The sequence below is a fragment of the Diadema setosum genome, chromosome 7 (genome assembly GCF_964275005.1).
Source record: "Diadema setosum chromosome 7, eeDiaSeto1, whole genome shotgun sequence".
NCBI lineage: Eukaryota > Metazoa > Echinodermata > Echinoidea > Diadematoida > Diadematidae > Diadema > Diadema setosum.
Genome location: NC_092691.1, coordinates 18,456,203 through 18,474,649, shown reverse-complemented (window position 1 = coordinate 18,474,649; position 18,447 = coordinate 18,456,203). Strand labels below are relative to the sequence as shown.

The following is an 18,447-nucleotide window of genomic DNA, read 5'->3' as shown; positions in this document are numbered from 1 at the left end:
AAGTGGGTGGGAGAGAGAGAGAGAGAGAGAGAGAGAGAGGGAGAGACAGACAGACAGAGAAGAAGATAGTGCATATTGAAAAAAAAAATTGTGTAATAGTGTTGCATGTATAGAGAGAGATCATTACACATGTCAATAGACACAGGTGGACAGGTGTATGGTAAAATATCGCATGCTTGTTGCCACATGAACATATAGGCGTTCCATGCACTGAGATACTCTCGATTGACACAGGATTAGAAAAGTACATGTACATCATTTTGCGGAATTAAACAAGAGTGTCTAAAAGTATATACCAACCTTTAGATTAGAGGTATTATGTTGTATTTTTCTTTTTAAATCTCAAGGTATTAATGGCATCTACAAAGAAATGACGAAAGAGCTGTTTTTGCAACAGCAAATATTCCGATAATATGGAAGAACTGATGAGACGCATGTGAAGTTAATGACACGAAATACTATATTACGACGTGTCGAAATGGCTTACTCGCAGCGTAGTCAACAATCATTCTGTAACGTAATGGCTAAAAGAGGGCGCTATGATTGTGCGGTTATTTCAATCATTGTAGATTCCTTCTCCATCTATCATTGCCTCGTTCATGCTATGGTATCGGTTCAATCAATGTTCTGGGTTTCATAACCATCGGCATGATTTTTTCTTTTCATTCGCAACATAACAATGACAAATGATCATAATCAATTTCCGTTTGCCTTTAAAGAAATCGTTGCTAAGACTAAAGGGTTACTTGGTGTCTATGTCATTACAGTGATGCCGGAAACGCATTACATTATTCTTGATAAATTCGGCGGGTTTATAAGCTACAGACCAGGAAGCAAGTTATCAAATATTTACAAATGCTTTGATATTAGCATGATTGGAGTGGTGACAAAGTGCCATGATGATATGGCTGTAATGCCTCAAACCCAGCAACGCACAGTGCAAACCATACCATTGCTTGAACAGCCTTGAACATTCATTTTTGTGATGACATTGTAATGGCTCCGCCGTGAGCAAACACCAATGTACTGAAACGCAGCGACATTACTAACGCTACGCGTATAATGTACAGTTGTATAGTGTACACAATGACTTAGTAATACGAAATAATATAATTACGAATAACGTGATGTCTTGTACAGGGTACATTGCTAACTTAAGAACGAGTCTTCCATGGAAATAGCAATCAGGAAAGACTCAAAGACTTCAAAACAATGGGGTATATTGTGGATACAGTTCAGGGCCCCCTTTCATAAAAGATATTAGAATGGCAACTCTTGTTCGAGTAGCAACTTCTCGTAGCAACAGCCAATCAGGAAGCTGGATTCTTGTCATTACCATGACAATTGCCATTCCAGCAAGAGTTGCTATCGCAGCTATGAAATGGGACCCAGGAATCCTAACCAGGAGATCTATGGGTCAAATTCTTCCCAGCTTACACATTCTTGGATAAGATTTGTCATACTCTGTGATCCTCTTTGCCTAGGTGTTAACTAATGGATATCCGGTATATGTCATGACAGATTGTGAGAATAATGATAACATTGCAGAGGCTACCTTGGATATCATAATGACCATAATATTATTGGAACCATACTGATCACAGATCTCAGAATTTATATGAAAAATCAAACAAACTAGACTGCCACTATATTATGCACCTTGTCATCTATTCAGTCTTATTTACAGTCGAAACTAGTTAATGACAGGCTGTCACAACCACGAACAGATCTAAGCTTCAACAACCAGTTTGACAACCATCAAACCCAGGGATATCAAGCAGAGAATTGAAATTTCACCTACATTTTGTGAGCGGGGCAAAGTCGATATCGGCTGATTGTGTGCCACCAATATTACCATGAAATCAAACTCTTGTATTGGCGATAAAACAGGGCGGATCCCTTCCATGGTTTTCTTTCTTGCTTTGATGCTTTTGATAGCGCCGAATGAGAAGAAAATTCTACGTTTTCTTGAAACAGTAAAGTTGCATTATGATTATGTCATCATTGATGAAGTCACGTGGTATATGCGTCACGTTGTCGAAGCTGTCATTACTTCCAAGACCTGCTGGTGTGGGACTAAGGATTTATTCAATTTCTATCGCGTCGGAATGGGAAGCTCGCTTATGTAAAAAATGCTTGCTTTTCATCCTTATTATGATATAAAAGAAATTTCACGGTGACTGAAGTCTATTGCTTCAAAATAGTTGCTCTTATCTTTTTATCAGCCTTATTTGTTGTTTCTACAACATTTATTGAGTAGAAATAAAACAAAAAATAAAAAAACAAAAACAAACAACAAAAACAAGCATACCGGAGAATTAAACAGTAGGGATTCAAAAAAAAAAATGCCATTATAATCTAAGTCACATTCACTCGAGTAATGAGATAAGAAATTGGCCAGCACTTGCGTTTTTCCCCTCTGAATCTTCAAGGCGTCTCAAAAGTAAACTTGCCTGTCTTTCTCTCCCCGCTCTACTTTACGGGCAGAGATTAATGATTGCGATATTCAGAGGATGAGCATTTTGAATAGATCTAACGACATCCAATACGAATTATATACAATTGCGTCCAAAATGATCAAAAACAACGCATAGGAAATCGACATGCGTTTCTGTGACGTATCGTGACACCGCGAATGTCCGGAGAACGGATCATTCGGTCAGCAAGGGCAAAATATCATTAGCAGCACAACTCGAGGCTTGCGCTGTATTATTCAAGTGCAGATAAAACAAAATGATACAAAACAAGACTGTTTTGTTTTACACTCGAGAGTGCAGTAATGTCACATTGATAACCAACCGACAATACGTAATTTCACGGTCCGTTGTGCAATTTGACAGAGTGCTCAATTCATCACACAGGATTCGTAGGTGGGCACCATGTACTTGATGTTGATGAAGGCGTCCGGCCCGCCGTATCGCTCGAAGACCTCCAGCGTCTTGTTGACCAAATCGCCGATGTTGTCGCCTTTCCACTGGTCGTACTCGATGCCGTCGCCCAGGTTCTTGTTCCGGTTCTTGAATAGGTTCATGACGGGCAGGATCTGGCGGTAGTAAGGGACCAGGGCCTCACCAACGTTCTCGTAGCAGAGCACCAGCGTCTGAAGGAGCCGCATGGTAGCGCAGACGACTTCGACGTTTCGTGTCTGAAAAAATGACACAATTTCCTTCAGACCAGAGCTGGGATATCACTGTAATGCATATTAATAAAGTGACTTGAAATGGGAAATAAGATTTTAGAAAGGTATGTAAACGTATCAAGGGACGGAATGATAAACCACTGAATTCCTGTATTCACCTAAAATGAAAGAATGAAATAAAAATTATAATTACAAGGAGTAAATTGATTATTTTAATTCTCACGGCACTTGAAAAATGGGGAAAGTGCCATCGATTCTTGCCACAATATGTATTGATGGTTCACCTTTGAGTTGAACGGTAATAGGGTCGATCCTCATTTAGTAACATATGTTATACTATGCAAATATGAGATTAAATATCGTATTGATGATGGGAGGGAACATACAAAATATTTCATCTCAAGGCTTTTAACCACTATCGAGGGATGCTATAAATCTCGGAACTTAAATCATTCCTCGATGTATACCATTCCAAACCCGGAAGTTAGAACATTCTGACTGTTCCCGGCAATAAAAGCAATCTTTTGACGCATTATATGGGTTACTTACACACAGCGACGACTTCGGTTGCTCAGTATTTCTAACACTACACTAATCTATTACATAAAAATATATTTCTATCGATTATAATTAATCATAGAGAAACTATCTCCGGTCTATCGTTTGGTACAATTGCCAGTTGTTTATATACACGATAATGCTTCTGCATGGTGGAGTATCGCAGTTGAATATTAAAGGGGATGGCTAGTAACTGATCAGTGGGAATCAGTGGGAATGCTGGAGGATGATTGTTCCAATCCTTGTGAGATTCATTTAAGAGCACATTATATATCTGTTCTTGTGTGAAAATTATTTGCTTCAGAATGGTCTCATATTCAAGTAATGTGCAGTTTAATGTTTCCATAGGTTAGCGTGCCTGGTCAGTGACGGGGCATTAATTAAGTAGATATTTGTTTGATGTTTGATAGATACTTTATTTTCTGCAAATCAATATACATAAGTTACATGATCATGAAGATGCAGGAAGTATACAAAGTAAATTCAACGCAGAGTCGTTTGACTTGCATAAACCGCGATACATATAAGTACATAATCATGAACATGTAGGAAATATATAAAATGAACTTAACACAGTCTTTTGACTTGCATAAACAACGATATGAAAGAAATATAATATACAATATGCATGTCTATGCAGCAGTGATAAGAATAGCATTTATAGTTAAGAAACGATTATGCAGAGGGCCGCCATTATAAGCATTGCTTGAAAAGATGGCCGGCCCGAGGAAAAGATAAGGACGTACTAGATTCGTAACGATATAAATTCTGCTGCGAAAGTAGCAGGGGAAAATAAACTCTAGTGTGTGATGGTGGTGGTGGTGAATGTGTGTGCAGGTGCTTGAAGGTGCACAATGGCAGATAGGCTGGAATTTAGAATAATAAAATTGGTTTACTGAAAGAGGGGACGATATGCGTTGTTGCTATCGGGAGACCAACATTAATTGTATAATTTGTTTGTTTTTAGTTCGTATTTGAAGTATACTGTAATAAAATATACTTCTTTAAGTTTGCTTTAAATGAAAACAAGGAGGCACACTGTTTCAACTCCTCAGGAAGAGTGTTCCATGTATCCGGACCTTGATGTCTAATTGACTTTTGAGCAAGTAAAAGCTTCGGATTACTTAAATGAAAATCATGGGAACGACGAGTAGGGTATAAATAAATATGATCATTGGTTACTAGGGTATTATGAAAAAATGGTAATAAATTTCGAGTGTGTTTATACATAAATATGGCAGTTAGGTATAGATGTATATCATGGGCTTTCAAAGTTTTTAGGCGATAAAATATGGGATCAGTGTGAGCCATAAAATTTGAATGTGTGCATATACGAAGAGCCTTTTTCTGGAGAAGAAAAATTGTATTCAATTTTGTTTTGCTACTGTTGCCCCATACAATATTACAGTACATTACATATGGTAAAAATAAAGTATTGTATAACATAATTAAAGTTTGATCATTAATTAAATATTTTATTCTTCTTAAAACACCAGTTGCTTTAGATATTGCTGTTGTAATATTCTGAACATGAGTATTCCAAGATAGATTGCTATCTATGGTCACTCCTAGGAACTTGGTTGAATGTTTCTCAGCAATGTTTATATCATCAATAAAAATACTTTGAGGAAGGGTGGGTTGGGATTGCAACGTATGAAAGTGTATAAAACATGTCTTATCAATATTCAATGAAAGCTTATTACTTCTAAACCATTTCGAGATATTGCTTAATTCCGTATTTAATGTATCAACCAGTGTTACAATGTCCCTGTGGGAATAAAAAACATTGGTGTCGTCTGCAAATAAGATGAAATTTAAACGAGGAGAAGAGTTAATAATATCATTAATATAAATCAAAAAGAGTAGGGGCCCGAGGATAGACCCCTGAGGGACACCGCATAACACGTTAGAATATGTTGAGTGAGTGGATTTAAATGCAACATATTGTTTTCGATGACTTAAATAACTTCTGAACCACGACAGAGTAATCCCTCTCACACCATAATTATGTAATTTTTCAAGTAAAATGTCATGATCAATAGTGTCAAACGCTTTACTAAGATCCATAAAAACTCCAATTATGTGCTCCTTTTTAGTAAGCGCATCAATAATATTATCAACAGATTTAATTATAGCATAATCGGTAGAAAATCCTTTCCTAAAACCAAACTGATTCGCATTTAATATTTCATTTTCAATCATGAACGAGTGGAGACGCTTGTAAACTACTTTTTCTAAAATTTTCGATATTGCAGGTAACAATGAAATGGGTCTATAGTTTTTCACCATTAAGGGATCTTCTTTTTTATAAATGGGGATAACTTTGGCCGTTTTGAAGGAGTCTGGATACTTTCCGTTGAGTAGGGATAGATTGAATATATGGGTGAGAGGGGCTGCTAGGGGGTAAATTATTTTTTTCAACAAGTTCACACTTAAGTTATCAGGCCCACAGGATTTACTACATTTCAAAAATCGAACAGTATCAATAATTTCCGATTCATTAATTGGAGTAAAAAACAAAGAATTTTGATTACTTTCAGATAAATAATCTTTATAATTCTTTATATCGTTTATGGGAATAGATGCTGCCAAAGAAGGACCGACATTAACAAAAAATTGTTAAAAATATTTGCAATTTGATCAGGATTGGTAATAACATTATCGTTGTGAGTAATGCTGTCAGGACATTCCGTAGGTTTCTTTTTCAGTATTTCATTAACGGTCCGCCAAAGAGCACTTTTATCATCCTTATTAGATTCGAGTTTATTCGAAATATATGATTTACGTGAAACTCGAATCAAAGTAGTTAGTTTATTTCTATATATTTTGTACCTTTTCACGTTTTCAGGAGTAGGTTTTCTCAGAGATATTTTATAAAGACGGTTTCGAGTGAGAATAGAACATATAAGACCTTGAGTAATCCAGGGTTGCCGAGCTTTTTTCCTTCCATTTCTTTTGGGAGTTAAAGGAATGTGTTTATCACAATAATCTAGTAATTTTTGTAAAAAAATTTCATAAGAAGAGTTGACATCTTGGAGTTCAAAAACGTCATTCCATTGTTCTTCAAATAAATCTTGATTCAATGAATCAATATTATGTGGCGTTACGTTTCTATGCATTTTCAAATATTGTTTGGGTTGGTGGCGTATTGGGGTTGTTACAGATTTATCATTAATCATAAAAATTGGTAGGTGGTCGGATATATCTGAATAAATAATGCCGTTCGTACAGGTTTCCGTTATTACATTAGACATTATGTTATCTATTAATGTTTTGCTATGGGTGGTGTTATTTATTCTGGTGGGCTTATTGATGTGGGGATGCAGTGAATTGGAAAATAATATGTCATGGAAATGGGTGGGTTGTAATAAATCTATATTGTAATCTCCCATCAAGAAAATGGATTTTCTCTCTCCGAAGATTTCATTAACACAATGGTCAAAGTTATCAAAAAAAGATTGAATGTCATTTTGTGGAGGACGGTAAATGATACCAACTATAATATTTTTTTTCATTATCATTTAAGATTTCAATAAATAAACTTTCTGCTTCCTGAATACACAAATCAGTTCGAATTTTAAATTCAATTTGATTATTGACGTACATGGCAACCCCACCTCCTTTGCCATACTTTCTATCATTACGAATAAAATTGTAATTTTCAATACCAAATAGGTCCGGGGAATTGGTGTGCAACCATGTCTCGGTAACTCCTATGACGGAAAATGGGAAATCATTGAGGGAACTTAAAAATAATTCAAATATTTCAAAATTTTTATTTAAACTTCTTATATTAAAGTGAATTAAACTGAAATTAGCACAAATCTGATTTGCGTTATTGAAAGGAAATTGACTGTTAAATTCGTTGATAGTGAAGTACTGGCTTGTATGGTTCACTAGCTGTTGGTCATCTATTTCAAAATCAAAATCCATTTACAATGAGTGACAGTACGTGATAGCTGCATATCATGCTGGTGCAACGTGAAGTGCAGTGCACATCGTATGCACGGGGTGTATACGATGAGGTGCATCGGTGCGTGGTGTGCTGTAACAAACTATAAAGGAGTGATTGAATACTTAGAGCCAGAGTCAACATAATTACGTTACTACTAGTAGTCATTTGACAAAAACAAACAAACAAACAGGGGAACTTAGCTATAAATCTGCGTATAAATGCACATTTAACTATTGTTGACCTTATTGAGTCCTCAATGTACCATACAAACTCTACCAAAACTCTTGCACTGGATTTACTATCATAAGAATTGAACATAATAAGATCTGATTCACCTGTAACATACAAATGAAGAGGTATTTAGCATTCAGCGACAACAACTAAAAATTAGCTTCTCTCGGAGCTCTTTGATTAGGGGTGTGAAACGTTGAAATGCGGTTATTTCAGATCATCCTGTATAATAATTGCTTTCGCAATTACACCGCATGCATATATAATGTACTCTTAAATGAATCCCACAAGGATTGGAACAATCACCCCTCAGCATTCCTACTGATTCCCACTGATCGGTTACTAGCCATCCCCTTTAATGGTCTGCACATAATTATACTGGCAGTCATTGGTCATAGTGTCATCACGTGACTAATGCAGCGAGGATCGAAATCAGCATTATTGCGAGCACTGACATTATGCCATCTGTAAGAATGAACTGATATGCATTTTCATTTCCAGTCTTTAATTAAACAAGATGTTATTCTTTGTGTTACTATGTTACATGAAATAATACTATTATGTTGTCTTTTGCAATATTCATGCATATTATTTGTAAATGAAAATAAAAAAAAAATATGCAGACCATATGGTATAATTGCCCCGTCTTTCGTTGTAGGAAAACACTTGACAGTCCCTCGGGAGTCATTTCCCTTAATTCCTGTGAGCTTCTGGAAAATGTCGTCTCTTAGGAAAAATATAACTCCCGGAGGGATGTTAAGTGTTATATATTTTATAACATGGTGGCCCGTAATATTTCATTATGTTCATCCTTGTACGAACATAAAAAATAATGGCCACCGTCACGCGATTGAATTTAATCCAATTCCTGACTTTAGTATATGCCCGACTCGTATAGGATGTGGTATAAAACATTAATGCACTGAGGAAGTATCTTCTTAAAAACACATCGGGAAAAAGTCTTTCCTCTCTTTTTTACATGATGATAATTATGAGCAGTGAATTGACATAATGTAATAAATACCTGGAGAGCCTTCTTGATGGGGAGAATGAGTTGCGGAATGACGGGGAAGACTTTGTGACCCCCATGGGTCAGCATGTCATGCACGCCCTGGCGAGCGAAGAACTTATATGGGTGACGCGTTTCTGACAGTCCGTCGAAGAACAGGGGGAGGTAATGGTGAAAGTCGAGTTTCTCTATCTCAACCTATATGGGAGAAGAACATCAGAAAGAGGTATACAGACATCAAATTATAATTTGTCAGGGACTTCAAGCCGTTTAAGGTACTGTTTACCATTGGGAGCACTGATGAAAAAAAATGTTCGAGTTATCACATTTGATGCATACCTGTAGGTCAGTTGTATCACAAAACTTCCTATACATTGTGCAATAAAGCCTATAATGTAAGGAGACATCACTATTTTTCTCACTAAACCATAACTGTAGACGGCTTAGTCTAGAAATAATTTTATCAGGGACTTCAAGCCGTTAAAGGTATTGTTCACATTTTGTATATTGTAGTATTGTTCACATTTTGTATATTAAACAATACTTCACATTGATTATACTGATTAACTTTTTCACACTAGTTGTTTCTATCCCTAACTCACATTTTAGGACTATTTTTAAGCACTAAAGCTGGGTTTTTGTTACATCTGCAAATGGTAAACAATGCCTTTAATCCGCTACTGTTCAGACACACCATACAAAATAAAACAAAACAAAACAAAACAAAACAAAACAACGAAACAAAACAAGTTGTATGTAACCGTAAATGAGATGGGTACGTTGATTGGATCCGTCACTCTTAAAGGAAGAAATCAGTGCTCTGAACAGATATTGCGCTATGCATCTCACCCATGCATTTATGAATCTTTCGTACGCACGCACAGAGCTAATGATCGTCGCATCTGCATTCGAAACGCGCGCTCATCTTTTGCAATAGTAATGTATAGGCTGGGCAGCAGAGCGCACGGTAGCCACTAACGAGGTATACTAATTTGCTGCTTAGCGGTCACTTCTCCATCTAATGAATTGGTTGATATTAATATTGCAATAGTGATGCCCGCTCAAAAAAAAAAATCTAAGTGTCTTGTTTCGTTTGCAAATTAAGGTGACGAATGCTCATTCAATGCATGCATTAATGCTTTCATTTTAACCGCTGTCCTCTTGACAGCAGAAAACAAGCTGAACCCCCCCCCCCAAGAAATACAACTCTCTGTCAAGTAGGCCCTACACATTACATCTTTATTTTCTTTCTCTCCCCAGGAATACCTTGAGATAGACAGGCCCAGTGAAGATGGAAACCATAGATGTAATCCTCCATTCTAATTTTCTTGAGTTAATGGAGAATCTATTATCTTCGTTATGTTGCTATGGCGTAATGATACTTTGGAGACTGCGCGCAAGATCTCGGGGCATTGTAGGTAATGATATTCACAAATTCCTCCAGCTATTTCCACTACAGATATAGTACAACCGTTACAGTATTCTCCATTAACGAGAAGAAGCATCTAAAATCTAAAAGAGTGTACGAGCGCAGTGAGTCAACACAATTACGTACCCACTTCGAGTTGTTTAATTGTTGGATAAATTCATACTAAGCTATATTAATCTTTTACATCATTTGGATGGATTTCAGTTATACCATTACACTTTTCGAAGCAAGCACACACACCCATATATTCAACCATAGATTATTTATACATGTGTGTGTTTGTGTATCGTATGTATGTAGTATTCACATTCCCATTCTCATACCATTGTATATCCTACAAAATTGTTATTTTTCATCAAAGAGTTTGAAAAATTTGCGCGCATCAAAGTGTCCTCTCTTATGACGAGAGAAACTAGAAGCCGAGGAATAGCTGAAATAGCATCATCTTGGATAGCAACCGATGTAGAATGTTACTGTATGAAGTAAATAAATAAAATGTGTATATTATATATATATATATATATATATATACATACACATATATATGTTATATATATGGCTTGTGTGTGTGTATGAATGCACATACCGGTACTTAAACGTACAAAATGTGTCTATTCCATGTAAATACGTAAACATACATTCACAGCATGTCTATAATAAAACACATGTAAATATATATGTATATATATATATATAGTGCTATGATGCTGATACTCGTACCGTACGCCTCTGTCATCACGACTGTATTTATATATATAATATGTATATTGTATATAGATAATATTATGGAGACACAAAGTATATATGTATTGAAAATCGTCGCGTAATAAGCTTATTCCCTTGGCAGAGATAGCAGCCACTGGAATTGACTGCAAGGCATTTAAAATATTGATTTCCAGTATAGCTCTCTTGCTACACTATTGCATTATATCAACGTATTGAAGATATAGGCAGCGCGATATATACGCACGAACATAATTATGTCTATTAAGAGAGCTGGAAATTCAGCTGCATTTCGTTGTCTTGACAACAGAGGCAAGGTCGTACTTGGCAGGCGATAAGCGGCAAGTTTCCCTCTCGGTGCTGTCTTATTTCATGAGGGGAGCAGATCGTTTTCCCTCTCTCTAGTAAAACAGGATTTCTGAATACCAGAGTATGAGCCAAGGGGAACAATATCATGAGGATCTATTTGCAGGTCATTAGAAAGAAAATATTGATATCGTTGCTATAATAACAATCCGTATTTCGTATAAAGCGTTATTGGTATGACGGTTTGATGCAAACGAAGCGGGAATCTTTCTTATTACTGAAAAGGGAAAATGAGAGCATAACGAACTCGCTTTGCTGCGCATGATTAACAATTCTTTCTCCTGAAATCAAGCGTATGATCATGTTGCGTAGCATAAGCCACAGTGCTCACACCTAAATGCATTACTATACATGAAAATTATCAAATTCCTTCAGAGATATAGCTAAATGAACAAATGGATAGACAGAAAAAAGTAAATACATTACACTATAGGTGGATAATGAATTAGGGTATACCGGAGCAATTCTCGTTGTTTGAACAATTTTTTTTTTCTGAAGCCTGAAAGCCGTGGTAACACTTAATGCCGCCAGCATTTAGCATTCCTAATCAAATTTCACCTTAAATCTGCTTTCATAGTCACTTCTCTTGTGTCACATGGTAACAACAAATTACTCCAAAGAGCGTGAACAATGAATGTCTCTCGATAAAAAGCAGTTATAGCATCGACGTTTATTTTCTCTTCTTTATTCTTTTTTTTTTTGAGGGTTTAAAGACCCTACACTAAATTTGAGGTTCACGTAATAGGAGCGTGTGTGTGTTATACATTGCAATTAACGGGGATGTTTGATGCGAGCCTACTTTTCTTTTCTTTTTTTTCCTTAAATTGTCCAGGACTTGACAATTTTTTTTTTTTTTTAATCAAAGTATAATGCAACTGATAAATATGTTACACACATGTCCGTATAGTGTCTCGAATACGATAAAGTGTACACTGGTATATATTAATAGCTACGAGTAACTTTTGGTACACAGTGACAGAAGTGAAGTGGCGGTCATAATGATGACAGTATACTAATACTGCAACAGTACTGTATAATAGTTGTATTAGTAGTGATTAGAAGAGATGATTAAGGGGGTGACAACATATTACATTTTATGGAGCCTTCATTAAAGAGTTAAAGGCTACTGACTTATCATCCCACCAAACATTGCTGAAGGGTTAGCCTTATCTAAAAGAATTCGTAAATATATATTTACAACTTCTTTGAAAGGGCATATATATGATATGTACATACACAGAGATACACAAGTACAGAGAGAGAGAGAGAGAGAGAGAGAGAGAGAGAGAGAGAGATAGGGGAGATTATGTAAATTGATATGTATATGTATATGTTTTTTTTGTTTTGTTTTTTACTATAATGTATAATTACTATAAGGTCCTCCTCAATAGTATTGTTTTACATTCTTTTCAATACATAAGGTTCTGTTTACCTTATTCTCTGTTGTCAAGATAAAGAAGTGTAACTTATATGTTTTGTCGAAAAATGAAATAAACTTTGAATTGAATTGAATTGAATTGAATTGAATATTCATATACACATTTATACAGGAAATTACATGACCTTTATTGTTGTGATACCACTCAAGCAGGAGAAAATCAATTGAGCAGTTTTTGCCTCGTCTTACAGAATTCACATTCTTTTCACAATGTCATGATATCGACATGAAGTGACAGTGAAACGGCCATTTAGATTCGTTGACTGCAGAATGTGCTGAATGCGTGAACACCCCATCGACACAATGCCACTCGACTCGCTGAAAACACGATCTCATTTCTCTGTAATGTCACCACATTGTTAAACTGACCTTCAGCAACAAACAACATACATGCTCAATTTACTTCCCGCGTTTTATTCGCCTCATCAACCCAACCATGCAGTGATCGAGTTATGTGCCTACGACGGCGGATATCAAACTGAATGCAAAATTTATCGGAGATACATGAAGTACATGTGGAAGAGAAGAACGGAGAGAAGAAGATGCGATGTCTACCTTTCTCGGTTCAAAGGAAAAGTATGCTTTGTGGTTTCCATGCATCAACAAGCCTTTAGAAAGCCAGTAACTTTTGATGAAAACTGATATTTCCATTATGCTCTATCTGCTTTCATTTCTAAAGTCGGCATCAACTTACGGTTTATTTGTCATACTGCGAATGAAGACTAATACAAAAGAATATGAGCTGGGAAATTTCTCTTGTAAGGGGGGGGGGGGGGCTAATCTCAAGTGCCGTTACATAGGCAGAACAAACTTGTTGGATTTTATTTTATCAGAAGTCAAGTTTCATCAAAGGTTAACTGACATTTCAATTCCTCGCTGTTTATTGGAACCGATATTGATATCATGAATTACAAATCTTCATTAGATGTAAGTTTATTTTCGCCTCGTCTGACGCACTCACCTTCCATGCAATCTTGTTATGACTTGTGTCGTGTTCCACCATTATGGGAAAGTCTCCCCTCTCGTAGAAATAGCTGAAATCAGAAGGTTGGGATGGCTTCTCTTGGTACGCCCCTGCCTTTGGGGGAGGCTTCACAATGGCATTCTCTCTCCTGGACAGCGGGGAGAATGGAGAAGCTACGATGGCCGTACCCGATACATTGCCGCTGAACTTCTTGGACGACACATTCTTCGCGCCATTTTGACTTGCCGTCGTCGTCTGCCGGGATCCGCCGTAAGTGCGGCCGCCAGATTTAGAAGGATGCGTTGTAACCTCAGATGTATTCGCGTTCACTATGCGGAGTGTGTGTGTCGCCATGATTTCAGTCTTGTGATCGCAGCAAAAATCAAGAAATCCTGTATCTACAAATTATTTGCCAGTGATTTCTCTCGGCACTAGCTGCGCTGTCAGATTTTTAATAGATACAAGAAATATATAAGCATAATACAGATCAGTTAGGTTTCCCGCATTGTTCAATGTGAGAAATGTGCATCCTTTCTTCAATACTCTGTCAGGCACTCTCCCGGCAAATGCTAATCATGAGATACACACACAGACACACACACACATACATTAAGACACGCCGTTGCTCGGGTTACCCTTGCCTAATGACTGCAGCACGCACAAGAATACTATACTCGATTAGATGTATGAGTATATAGGATGCTGCTGGAGTGTCAGCTTCGCAGCCGTTCATGTTCAAGTGAACTGCGATGTAATGAACTTTAAATTGCGTACCAGTCTCCGTGCATGCTTACCAGGCTACCTACGGTCGAAGTATTTGTTGATATTACTCTGCCATAGTAACGACCCAGTTTGCAAACAGCGTCCAGGTAACGGCGATATTGTTTGAGCAGTCTAACTTCTATATAATTTACAAGTGCATTGCTTATCTCTTTCGTGTATTGCTTTGCTTTCGTTTCCGCGTTCGTGCCCGACTTTTATACGCTGATCAACTTGAACATTGCCCAGATCTTATCAAGTCATCCAGTATTGATTATTGTTTCATCACCTATTCCCTTTATCTCTCCAAACAATGACATTAAAGACTCGAATGAAATTGTGAAAAGAATCTAGTCGTGGGAATTTAAAGTCTTACTAGCTTTTGGGTGTGTTTTTTTTTTCTCTCAAAATAGTGCCGTCGGGAATATGACTATAATGGTACAAAGGAAAATGTGTAAGAAGTGGGAAATATATATGCCGGACCACTTTGGATAATTATCTCAGTTCCCATTTCAAAATTACTTGAAATCTGAATCAAACAGTTACGGTAAAGACTATGTTTTTTAATTAAGTCACTCGACTGAGAATAATGATGAATGGCATAGTAACTCTCGGAGAGAGAGAGAAGGGGTGGGGAGAGACAGAGAGAGAGAGAGGATAATACACGCATATTTTGTTTATACATCGATACACGGATACACCTAAACGGGTGTATGATGCGTGTGTTTGAAAGTTTGAAAGTTTGAAAGTTTGAAAGTTTGAAAGTTTGAAAGTTTATTTACTCACAACCCAAACTCTGGGTATCGGAGTCCAATAAAAAACACATAGCACATTATAATATCAATAAATAATAATTGCAAATAACTCTGAAAAGTGTACAAAACAACTATAACAAACAAAAAAGGAATGAAATGCGATTGATGAAAAGAAAAAAAAAATGTACAGAAATATACAATATATACACGATATATGGTAAAAAGAACAAAAAAAAACAGAAAAACAAAGAAAGGAAAATATGACGAGAGAGAGAGAAGGGATATGGAGGTGAAGAGGGAGAGAGAGAAGGACATAAGACTGGTGAATTAACAAACGATATACGAGGGACTTTTGGTTCAGGAAAAAAAAAGAAAAAATAGAAACAGAAAAAGAAAAACGCAAAGACATACGGAAATGAATCCATACGCTAAGTGAACAAGAATGAAGGAAATATGGAGACGGGAACGAGAAGAAGAAGAAGTAGAGAGGGGAAGAAAAAAGGAGGAGAGAATGGAAAGACAAATAAGTTACATATCAATTGTAAAGAAGGCACAGCCTGTAAAAAAGGCATGTATAGTATTTGCAAAAAGGATAAAAAATACTAATAATCTAAACATGTGTCATTATATAATTACAAAACTTGGATAAATTGGAAAGGATTGTTTTCTTTTGACAATTAAATAATTGTCAAAATAAAATAATTAACACACACAATTAAATAATTGTGTGTGTGTGTGTGTGTGTGCGCGCGCGCGCGCGCGCGCGCGCGTGTGTGTGTGTGTGTGTGTGTGTGTGTATGTGTGATGGGGGTGGGTAAATCGAAAAAAAAAAACTCTATTCCAATACCGGACAATCTAATAACTGACATATATTGTTTGTTTTGTCTATTTGCATTGTTACTGTTTCGGGGGGGGGGGGGTGATCCTTTTTAACTATTGAAGGTCTGACGTATAGATAGCGAATTCCACTGCATAAAGTAACAATATTTTATTAATTAATTTCTCAGCATTTCCGCTCTTTTGATCTGATTTCGTGTGGCAGTATTTTACACTGATCTAAGATATGGTTATTCATGCATAAAACATCCTCTTTTCAAACAAACAAAGCAAAACAAACAAACAAACCAAAAAAAAAAAACATCAGCATAAACAGGATTACTATATAGTCTACCTTTAATCCCCAACACTCCTTGTTAAAAAAAAAACTGTCTAAATCATTACTTTTGTCTGATGGCTGTGATTAGACAAAGAAACAGAGAAAGTGAACAAAATAAGACTGCAACACGAGTAGCTTATCCAACTCAGTTCATTTGCCTTATTTGTGAGTATCTTTTCCACGACTCATGAATATAAACAGTATATTGCACTTCAGGCTTCGCTACACTCTTTCAGTTTGATAAAGGTGACAGCCGTTATATTGAGATCTTGGCTATATTTGTAAGCAAACAACCCCCATGTTTACATGTATATTACCTATTAGATAATACATGTACAATACAAATGTAATCGTATCCAAAGGAATAGGAAAGGTAGTTTTACAGTATGTCCCCCCCCCCCAAAAAAAAAAAAAAAAATACAATCAGATTTTTGCATTGATAACTTCCAATACGATTAAACGGTCTAAATGCTATTTCAGGGTCTAAACATATAACATCTTACCTATATTTTGCAGAAAACCCCATTCAATTTGGTTAAGTGGTCACATAGAAATGAGAATCGTTGTAAAGCATGTCATGGATGTGATTCCTCTAAGTTTAGCACTTGGATGCTCTTGAAACTGCGTATTAATGTGTGAACACAATGGACAGAACTTGGAGGGAAGGGATTCCTGACATGCTCTATACAAAAAGCCTCATTTCTCTTTGACCACTGAAGCAAATCGGATGGGGTTTTCTGCAAGACATAGGTAATAAGTTGTAGTTTCATACCCTGAAATTGTACTTGGATTGATTCACTATTTTTAAAGTTATCATTGCCGAGGGTCCCGTTGTATTTTTTTTTTTTTGGGGGGGGGGGGGGAGGGGGGACATACGGTACTAAATACATAGTACAATTCTTTTCTATGTGTTCATGTTGACGCGTATTCAGTGTGCCCAAAATGGTTTGTATAAGGTGTACTTTGAAATTATGCTTTTATGTGTTTGCATACCTTTCTGTTTGTTGTTTAATTGCTATAATAGTGCATGCAATGTAATTTATGCCTTTCAATAAAAGCTTCAACCCTGGCAAAAAGTGTAAAATAGAGAAAGACGCAACAAAAGCAAAAACACATTGCAATGACAGCAGAGTGCGGTATGTCTATGAATATTCATTCCGTTCAAAATACTTTATGTTGAATCAGTGAAAAGTGACATGTCAATATTTTGAAAACTGATATTTTGTAGTGTGTGACAGATTTATTTAACATAGTTATTACGTGTGACGTCATTCAATGAAAGCAGTGTAATAATTATTGTTTACCAGTTGCCGTCTGACTTACATACCATCAGGGATTGTGCTATGTACGCTATAGATAGACTGCAGTTTCATAGGTAGATATGAAGTTATTTACATTTTCTTCTTTTCTTGTTGTTTCCATCATATGAAGATCTTAACTAGCTTCACATTGATCCAATTACGATTGAAAAAGATGAAAAACAAAATGATACAGGAAAATATACTAAATACTGGCGACACAAAATTACTCAAACGTTATTCATGCATTATTCAGTAAATTGCATTATCATTCCCTGAGGTTCCTTCGCTCCACCCCCTTCACCCCCACCCCGTAATTTCAAGGCCACAGGTGAGTTTGCCTTCAATTTTCAAATCGTCCTCACATTTAAATCTAAGTTCACCTCTGTACTTCCAACCAGAGGCCACATGCGGATATTAATTTGGTGATGTTCTGAGCCTATATAGGGCAAAGAGAAGGGCTCAGTAGTTCAAGAACCACGGGAGAAAACTCAATATCTGTGAAACAAAATATAAGATATAACCACAAACTGAAATGAAATAGCAATGCCTGCAATTTTTTTTCAATCAATAAACAGAAGAAATTGAAGTTGTCCTATGGCCACTAAACAGTGGTCACTGATGTACACAAATCCTTTTTCATTGACCACATTTTCTGATTTGTCAC

General features: G+C 36.4%; 1 protein-coding gene across 1 annotated transcript; it reads right to left on the bottom strand.

The window, feature by feature from the left end:
* Nucleotides 1-2,845: 2,845 nt before the first annotated feature.
* On the bottom strand, nucleotides 2,846-14,187 carry LOC140230676 (parkin coregulated gene protein homolog). Its single transcript, XM_072310816.1, has 3 exons — nucleotides 13,810-14,187; nucleotides 8,908-9,090; nucleotides 2,846-3,145 (listed from the first exon to the last, which is right to left on the bottom strand). Exons 1-3 carry the CDS (start codon nucleotides 14,164-14,166, stop codon nucleotides 2,846-2,848), a joined length of 840 nt encoding a protein of 279 aa, XP_072166917.1. The 5' UTR covers nucleotides 14,167-14,187.
* Between the last annotated feature and the right edge of the window lie 4,260 nt (nucleotides 14,188-18,447).